This window comes from Palaemon carinicauda, chromosome 22, assembly GCF_036898095.1.
Source record: "Palaemon carinicauda isolate YSFRI2023 chromosome 22, ASM3689809v2, whole genome shotgun sequence".
Lineage (NCBI taxonomy): Eukaryota > Metazoa > Arthropoda > Malacostraca > Decapoda > Palaemonidae > Palaemon > Palaemon carinicauda.
The window spans coordinates 48,559,825-48,569,824 of record NC_090746.1 but is presented as its reverse complement, the minus strand read 5'-3'; the positions used below and the strand labels follow the sequence as shown (position 1 = coordinate 48,569,824).

At 32.7% G+C, this 10,000-nt stretch overlaps 2 protein-coding genes across 2 annotated transcripts in view; both read left to right on the top strand.

Moving 5' to 3' along the window:
* The window catches only part of LOC137616084 (cuticle protein 18.6-like), a 2,993-nt gene extending 871 nt beyond the window's left edge, over positions 1-2,122 (top strand). Inside the window, exon 3 of the mRNA XM_068345755.1 lies at positions 1,141-2,122. Within this exon, the coding sequence (XP_068201856.1) occupies positions 1,141-1,414 (274 nt within the window). The 3' untranslated portion in view covers positions 1,415-2,122. The remainder of the gene's footprint in view (positions 1-1,140) is intronic.
* Positions 2,123-6,474: 4,352 nt separating this feature from the next.
* LOC137616083 (cuticle protein 18.6-like) lies at positions 6,475-8,925 on the top strand. The gene is made up of 3 exons (XM_068345754.1): positions 6,475-6,526; positions 7,033-7,265; positions 8,342-8,925. The coding sequence occupies exons 1-3, from the start codon at positions 6,521-6,523 to the stop codon at positions 8,613-8,615; spliced, it is 513 nt and encodes a 170-aa protein (XP_068201855.1). The 5' UTR covers positions 6,475-6,520; the 3' UTR covers positions 8,616-8,925.
* The last annotated feature ends 1,075 nt before the right edge of the window (positions 8,926-10,000 follow it).

Here is a 10,000-nt window from a genome sequence, read left to right as displayed (position 1 = left end):
CTGCAGGGTTTAACTTGAAGGAACCTTCTTTCCAGCGTATTTCCGATATCAATGAATGTTTGTTAAATTGACTTTATATTGTTGTCTTTCGTTTGGAGTTCTCTTACTCTAACATTGCTGGCAGTCTGATTGGTCAAGTCATAGTGATTCCTATGGCTGAAATGACTGTAAGTCCTAATGATATCAATTTGTTTATAACTAAAAATATTCGCAAATCATACAAAGGTTTTCAATGTGTAAATGCTTATCTGGGTACTTCTAAATAAAAAAATCTGAATTACAAAATCTTAAATCATTCAGCATCAATGCTAGTGTTCAAATTTGCAAACAGATAAGATATTAAAAAGAGAATTTCACTAGTTTATCTTTTGATTTAAAATACATTTGAGGCCTTCCAGTTTCTATATTTTGCCGTTCATAACCCTATAAAATATAAATTGCGGTAAGTCCAAAACACATGCAAAAGGAGATCGACAAGAACTAAAAAAAACATCCTAAATTTTTCATGATTTTTTCCTGGGTTCATAGAACTCTTTTCATATTTTTCACCTAAAAAAAAGCAAGATTTTTTTAGTAAGAGTGATCTTGAAAAAAGTTCCTCAAACCATTTTTTTTTCTATTTCGTTCAATTGAAATTCTTCGTTATCAATAATCTGGACTCTCTCTCTCTCTCTCTCTCTCTCTCTCTCTCTCTCTCTCTCATACATATCTAACAGCATGAAAAAGAATATTCATAAAAATTATGATTGATAAATTGATTGGATAATTGAACATGAAGTATCATACGTCATGGAAATGCACAATAAAACAAATGTATTTCGTATTCTCTTAACAGCCTCTTTCAGTCAATGATTTGTTATGATTACCTTTAGTATGAAATATATATGAAATGACATTTTACTTGATTTTAAAACTAGAAACTAGTCTTGAAAGCTAATCTAATTATGTTGAAATTAACAGTGACTGAAATTCTTTCATTCATATTACATTCTACAAAAATATCTTTCCTGTATTTATCATAGTTTTTTTAATGGTTCTTAGTTTATAATATTATCGATAAGATTATTTTCTCTCATTTCCATGATAAATCTTTTTTAAGAAAAACTTTTTAACCCTATCAACTCTTATTCCTTCTTGCAGCTACTACGTCAGGCTCCCGGACACCCGCCTCATGAGAGTCGATTACTACGTCGATGATTACGGATTCCATCCAACAATCACTTACGAGGGAGAGGCTCAGTACCCAAGTGCCCCAGCTCAGACTTATCAGCCTGCCCCTGCTCCTTCTCAAGTGTACGTTCAGCCTGCACCTGCTCCTTCTCAAGTGTACGTTCAGCCTGCCCCAGCCCCTCAGCAGACTTATCAGCAACCTGCTCCCACACCCTCACAGCTCTATTCTCAACCTGGGAAATAAGACAAACGAGTTCTTTCTTCTACAGGATGTGAATTTACTTGTGAAAGAGTTTCTTTGATGCTTAAGCTTTTAGAATTCCGCCATCTCCTGTTGTGTACTACTGTACAAGAGAAACCAGCTGTTGCCTGATTGTGTACCTTTTTCCATTGTAATTCTGCAAATGCAGATTTTAGCTGAGTTTTCTAAAGGCAGGAAAATTCGAAGACTCTTTCAGGGTCGATTCCTCCACAATGCCAGTCAGTGTTTCTTAGCACAATTACTCTTAGCCATTCCTCTTATCCCTTAGCTCTAAGAGGTTGATGGTCCTGTGGTCTTGTTACAAACAGACACACACACATATATATGATAATATATATATATATATATATATATATACATACAGTGAACCACAACAGATGGGCCATCAGAATCTGATTGCCCAAAATACCCGCTTTGATATAAGTCTGTTTTCACAACTCAAATTGATCGTACTAAATGAACATAGGCAATATCTAGATTTCTTGCTTATAACGCATATTCTTCATTTGTTGTCCCTTGTTGTGTTTGTGTTATAAGATGATTCTGTCTTCTTTGCGTATGACCAGATATTTTGGTCCTTTTGCATTTTCTGGTGTTGAGCCACCGTAATCATTAGCTTTTAAGGAAGATTTATTTTTTATACAGAACTTTTTTTATGCATAACATAGCTGAATAAAATATTTTTCTGCAGTATTGATTTTTCTTTTCTAATGTTGTTAGTAATATTTAGAACAAAAATATACTTCCTTTGAGAGTAAGACTACTCTGTTACTAGGGACGGCTCAAGATCTTGAAGAAGATCTGGCTCTGTCTTATCCACACTAAAATTGCTAGATGATGGAAGGTCCCTTGATCATAAGATTTCATAAATTATGCCTTTCATACAACTGCAGCGAATGCTTAGTTGTTTTTAATTAGTTTTTCTATTGCTACAATTCCTACATACTAATTGTTACTTCGTTTTCATTGCATCTGCTTTATTCATCATCCGTCTCCTAGGTGTTTAGAAACTCCTTTTCACATTTAAACGAAGTTTCTGCCTTTAATTTTGTTCATTATTCCCAAAAACATATTATCCCTCATTTCAAAATTCTTAAATTGTATATGCATTATATGTTTCTCACCGTTTCAATATTTTTCACTATCAATAACTGAAGAAAACATTCCTCTCAATTGCTTATATATTTGGTGTGCTATTTGCATTACACACACATTCATCATTTACATAGAGGAAAGCTTACCCACCAACTCAGTGCATTTCTTCTTTGGGTTCCAGAGAGCTAGTCTTCTCCAAATACTATCTCCTATTTTCATGTCCGTTAACTTTTCACATACATTTCCTGTTGTTTCCAGTTTTCAATGAAGTCATGTGATACTGACCTGATTGCTTATCTTGAAGGCATTTGGGGACTGATGCACCCTCTGAATTCTCACTGCGATTTGACATCGGTAGGTTCCAGTCCTTATCTTTTTTTTTATTTAGTCTGTTGGTGGATTGCCAAACGAGGGAGCGAAATGACCTGGGGTTAACAGCGGGCTTTACCTCGATTAATGTCACTCATAAATGATATGTGGAAGTCATGATTCTCGATTATTTCTCTTTTTTTTTTTTTCGAGTTGAATATTGTCAGAGGTACTGTTTCGGTCGGGTGGACTTTGGATAATTCCGTTTCCTGAATAAGGTCTTACTAGCACTGAGAGAGAGAGAGAGAGAGAGAGAGAGAGAGAGAGAGAGAGAGAGAGAGAGAGAGAGAGAGAAAGAGTCATTTAATACTAACCAACTTTAACATAATTTGAAACTAAAGTCATTGGTTTATCCTGCAATAATAATCATAAACCCAAGAATAAAAAATTTGCATTTTATATATATATATATATATATATATATATATATATATATATATATATATATATATAAATATATATATATATATATATATATATATATATATATATATACATACAGTATTTATACACATATATTTGAGCATATATTTACTCATATATATATATATATATATATATACACATATATATATTGTATAAATATATATCAATGTATATATACATATATATATATATATATATATATATATATATATTAATATCTGCATATATATGTATATATGATTATATATACAGTATAGCCTATATATGTATATATTTATATATATACATACATATATATATATATATATACATATATTTGAGTATATATATATATATATATATATATGTGTGTGTGTGTGTGTGTGTGTTTGTGTGTGTGTGTGTGTGTGTTTGTGTGTGTGTGTGCGTGCTCTCTGGAATATTTCTTACTAGCAGGACACAGAAATATAGTTATCAAAACGCTCATAAGTATATTGTTACATGAATATTTATTAATTAACTTGGCTAACGTTTCATGACACAATCCCAATTTTAAGGTTCTAGGCAAGCATAAAGAGGTTTGATAATATACAAGACATAAATTAAAAGTAAAAGTGCTTTACAAGATTTTATAAACAAATGTTCAATGAAACATATACAAAACAGTTAAAAATATTGGAATATGAAGAAAACATTATCATGTATAATCAATGTAATATACAGTATATACTGTATATATATATATATATATATATATATAAATATATATATATATATATATTTATATATATATGTGTATATGTATATATATATACACACACACACACACACACACATATATATATATATATATACTGTATATATATATGTAATAATATATAAAATTATATATCTATATCTCTCTATGTATATATATATATATATATATATATATATATACAGTATATATATATATATATATATATATATATATATATATATCGGTATATATACAGAGGAAATTTCTAACCATTATGGTCCATGTCAAAACCTAAATAAAATGGGGTAAATCATACACGAGTCACCGAACTACGGCCGTTGGAAAGTAATGATGTCAGTGCACCCCACGAGGTTCACTGCAAGCAATAGTTTGATCTTTCAAGCTTTCCTTAAGCCCCCAGCTACACTAACTTTTATCCTATTACTTTATCTCCTTTCCTCTTTCTTTCTTCCATCTTGCTGTTAATCCTCTGAACTTTTACTTCATGGTACCACTGCTGGGTTTTCCATGTATAGCACCTGAGTATTGAATGGTCCCATAGGTCCCAGCGCTGAGTAGTTTCGCCCAATTTCATTTCCCACAAACCACTTTACATATAAAGGAACAGAACTTATTGAAGTGCTCGACGATGTTGAACATACCTAGTTCAGAGTGATTCAAAAATTACCAACAACGACTTACTCAATGTTCAAGTAATGATGGAAAAGTCTTGGCACCGGATGTGATGCTTACATTTCTTGGTGTGTTTCCTAATTCCAAGATATCCTGTTTTGTTGTCAGACCTACCAGTGCGATTACTAACAGCTTTATGATAATAAATTCCCACTATGAGCATAAAAAAACCCACAGATTATATCTCTTTTTCTATATATATATATAAATAAATATATATATATATATATATATATATATATGTATATATATATATGTGTGTGTGTGTATGTCAGTGTATTTGTTGAAATATATATACATAAATACACATACTCACAGAAACAGACATATATATATATATATATATATATATATATATATATATATATATATATATATATATACATATATATATATGTATATATATACATATATATATATATATATATATATATATATATATATATATATATATATAAATATATATTTATATATACATAAATGTTTATTAATACGTATACATATACACACTCACATATATATGTACATGTCTGTGTGTAAGTATGTGTATTTATGCATATACATATGCACCAATACACTGACACACACATACACACATCTATATATATATATATCTATCTATCTATCTATCTATCTATATATATATATATATATATGTATATATATACATATGTATATATATATATATATATGTGTGTATATATATATATATATATATATATATATATATATATATATATATATGTGTGTGTGTGTGTGTGTGTGTGTATATGTCCTTGTGTGTGGGTATGTGTTAGTGTGTGCATGCGCGTGGGTGAATTACGCAAAATAAAATCCTCATTCATTCTAACATAATTTTTTTTTCTTATTATCCTAAGCCGAGACCATACCATTATTACTTAAGGTGCACTCAGTAGAGAGCATGCCTTCGCCATGCCATGCATTCTGAATTTGTTCTTAACTCCACTGAGCACTTGTCCTTCGATGCATTTTCCTCAAAAGGCAAATGATTTGTCTTAGGGTCTTACCCCACATGTCTACCAACTTTCGTTGAAATTCGGTAATTTTTACGTATTGTTGTTCACAAGTAAAACTTCAGTAATAAAATATTTGTTATCTACTTAACTTTGCGATTATTTTTAAAGTACTACTGGATTCTTATACTGTGATGTGCCTTATCCAGAATATTAGATAATCATCCTTGGGTCATACCCAACATGCCTACCAAGTTTGGTCAAAATCGGTAGAGTAGTTTTTGTGTTAAGCTGCCCACAAACAAATAGATAAATGACAACAGTGGAAACAATAGAGAAACTCATTTTTTAACATTTCCGCCATTGATCCTCTAAGATTGGGTATCTTCTGGCCCTAGACACCCTTAAGTAAATTTATACAAAGAAACCTGCTTGAATGAGGTTGAAGGATTAGGAAGGTCTTTGGGTGCTCGGGCGTATGCCTGCCTGTGTGTGAATTTGAAGGGGTGTCATACAAACCGATAATAGTGAAGGGGATTTCTCGATCTCATTTAGTTTACGTACAGTGTGGACAACGGAGGGGAAGGGGTGTGGACAGGTGTGATATGCTGGAGAAGAAAGAAAGGGAGGAAAGGGTGGAGGGAAGTCGAAGGTAATGGGCTGTATGGGGCGTGGAAGGTCAGACTAGATAAGCCCCTCCCATTGAAGAGGTTTTGCTACATCTCTCCTCCCGGATGGCAATTGATCTATATAAAGGGGGAAGGAAGGAACCAGTTTATCAGTTGAACTCTAGCTGTTGAACCATCAACAAACATGAAGGTGCTGGAACAACTGCTGTATTTTAGCAGGATTAGATTTCTGAGTTCGATGACAGTTCTCTTATAAGACGTGTATTTGTTTTCATTTTTAATATCACTTTGTCTCTTTATTGAAAAGTTTGATACTGTGCCAATGGTTGGCTTTAGACTTGGAATACTGTAGAAGTTGGCCAGATAACAGCAATAAAGTTTTTGATGATATTACTAATAGACATTGATGATAACATTTGATATCAAGTCATTGTAAATCAAAGTTTTCTTTCTTCAAGTTTAGCTGACACAAATCTTTTGAATGGATGAGATGGCTGATAATTCTTTCCTTTTCCCTTTAGTTTTCCATCTGTTTTTTAGGTCCTCTTACATTTCAATCTTATCCTTAATCAAGATAAACTACATTACCTTTATACCTATCATCTTTTGGATTATACATTCAAATGACAAGACCAGATCAGACGAAAATTGTAAGCTTTGGCTTTTGAGTTTGAATAACCAATTGAAATCTTTCAGTCCGCAGTTCTCGCGCTCTCATTGGCTACCGTAGCCTTGGCTGCCCCCCAAGAAGGCTACAATTACCAAGGTCCTATCGTTCAGCCCCAGCCCCAGCCCCAGTATTCAGCCCCAGCTCCCCAGTACAACGACGTTCCAGCCCAGTACAATTTCCAGTGGGACGTCAACGATCAGTATTCCGGTAACTTCTATGGGCACCAGGAACAGAGAGATGGGTCCAATACCCAGGGAAGGTAAGACTGAGAGTTCTTACAAATAATGCAGGATATAACTTTAAGGAAGCTCCTTTCCAAAGTATTTACCAAATAATTATGTCTTATTCTAACTGTTCTGATAGTTTGGAAGTTCACGCAACAGGGCTTTCTATGGCAAAAACGACTTGTTAGTATTCATATCAGTCCTTATTTACCAAAAAAAGATACGAAATCATCAAATTTCAAAATTTCTTAATGCATCAATTTTCGAAGTTTTCAATAACTTTTACATATAAAAAAAATTATAATATATAAAAAGTTTATATTAGTCATCATCATAGATGTCGTTGAAATCGGCAAATAAATAGATTATTCAAATGGCAAGAAGTTGTCTAGTATTAAATACACTTGATGTATTTTGATATTCTTTGCAACGCATGAGGACAATTCCAAAAGACATTTGAAAAGTGATCAGTCTGAAGGAAAAAAAATGTATATGCTACGAACTTTAATCAATAGAATACGAAGAAAAAATTTCTCAATTTTTTTGTTTCCTCAATTCATATAACTTTATTTTTCACATTTTTCTGGCCCGAAAAAAAAAAACCTAGACTATTGGTGAAGAGATTTTGAAACAAGATTTTTTTAAACTGAAAAAAGTTTTTATTTCCCTCCATTCGAAGTTCTTCCATTATTACAAATTGAAATTGAACCATCTCTCTCTCTCTCTCTCTCTCTCTCTCTCTCTCTCTCTCTCTCTCTCTCTCTCTCTCTCTCTCTCTCTCTCTCTATTACATATTTACCAGAATGGCAATGGATGTTCATGAATATTAGATTGATTCAGAATAGCCTTAAATACGGAATGTAATGATATGAAATAACATTTTGTTAGATTTCATAACTGGAGGGAAACTCTCGAAAACTAAGAAATATAGGTAAAAATTAAGTGACTGAAATTACTCAATTCCTCGATAAAGGTCCAAATATCTTTTCATTTAATTCCTCAAATGATTCGTGGTTTATCTTCCCATTAACATAGTTATTTTTTCCACAATTTAAAAACAAATCTCTTTGAAATCATTTGTAAGGCTTACAATTCGTCTTCTCTTCTGCAGCTACTACGTCAGGCTCCCGGACACCCGCCTCATGAGAGTCGATTACTACGTCGATGATTACGGATTCCACCCAACAATCACTTACGAGGGAGAGGCTCAGTACCCAAGTGCCCCAGCTCAGACTTATCAGCCTGCCCCTGCTCCTTCTCAAGTGTACGTTCAGCCTGCACCTGCTCCTTCTCAAGTGTACGTTCAGCCTGCCCCAGCCCCTCAGCAGACTTATCAGCAACCTGCTCCCACACCCTCACAGCTCTATTCTCAACCTGGGAAATAAGACAAACGAGTTCTTTCTTCTACAGGATGTGAATTTACTTGTGAAAGAGTTTCTTTGATGCTTAAGCTTTTAGAATTCCGCCATCTCCTGTTGTGTACTACTGTACAAGAGAAACCAGCTGTTGCCTGATTGTGTACCTTTTTCCATTGTAATTCTGCAAATGCAGATTTTAGCTGAGTTTTCTAAAGGCAGGAAAATTCGAAGACTCTTTCAGGGTCGATTCCTCCACAATGCCAGTCAGTGTTTCTTAGCACAATTACTCTTTCCCATTCCCCTCTAAGAGGTTGATGGTCCTGTGGTCTTGTTGCAAACATACACACACATATATATATATAATTATATATGTATATATATATATATATATATATATATATATATATATATATATATATATATATATATACAGTGAACGACAACAGATGGGCCATCAGAATCTGATTGCCCAAAATATCCGCTTTAATATAATTCTGTTTTCACAACTCATATTGATCGTACTAAATGACCATAGGCGATATCTAGATTTCTTGCTTATAACGCATATTCTTCATTTGTTGTCCCTTGTTGTGTTTGTGTTATAAGATGATTCTGTCTTCTTTGCGTATGACCAGATATTTTGGTCCTTTTACATTTTCTGGTGTTGAGCCACCGTAATCATTAGCTTTTAAGGAAGATTTATTTTTTATACAGAACTTTTTTTATGCATAACATAGCTGAATAAAATATTTTTCTGCAGTATTGATTTTTCTTTTCTAATGTTGTTAGTAATATTTAGAACAAAAATATACTTCCTTTGAGAGTAAGACTACTCTGTTACTAGGGACGGCTCAAGATCTTGAAGAAGATCTGGCTCTGTCTTATCCACACTAAACTTGCTAGATGATGGAAGGTTCCTTGATCATAAGATTCCATAACTTTAGCCCTCTCATACAACTGCAGCGAATGCTTAGTTGTTTTTAATTAGTTTTTCTATTGCTATAATTCTTACATACTAATAGTTACTTCGTTTTCATTACATCTGCTTCATTCATCATCCATCTCCTAGGTGTTTAGAAACTCCTTTTCACATTTAAACGAAGTTTCTGCCTTTAATTTTGTTCATTATTCCCAAAAACATATTATCCCTCATTTCAAAATTCTTAAATTGTATATGCATTATATGTTTCTCACCGTTTCAATATTTTTCACTATCAATAACTGAAGAAAACATTCCTCTCAATTGCTTATATATTTGGTGTGCTATTTGCATTACACACACATTCATCATTTACATAGAGGAAAGCTTACCCACCAACTCAGTGCATTTCTTCTTTGGGTTCCACAGAGCTAGTCTTCTCCAAATACTATCTCCTATTTTCATATCCGTTAACTTTTCACATACATTTCCT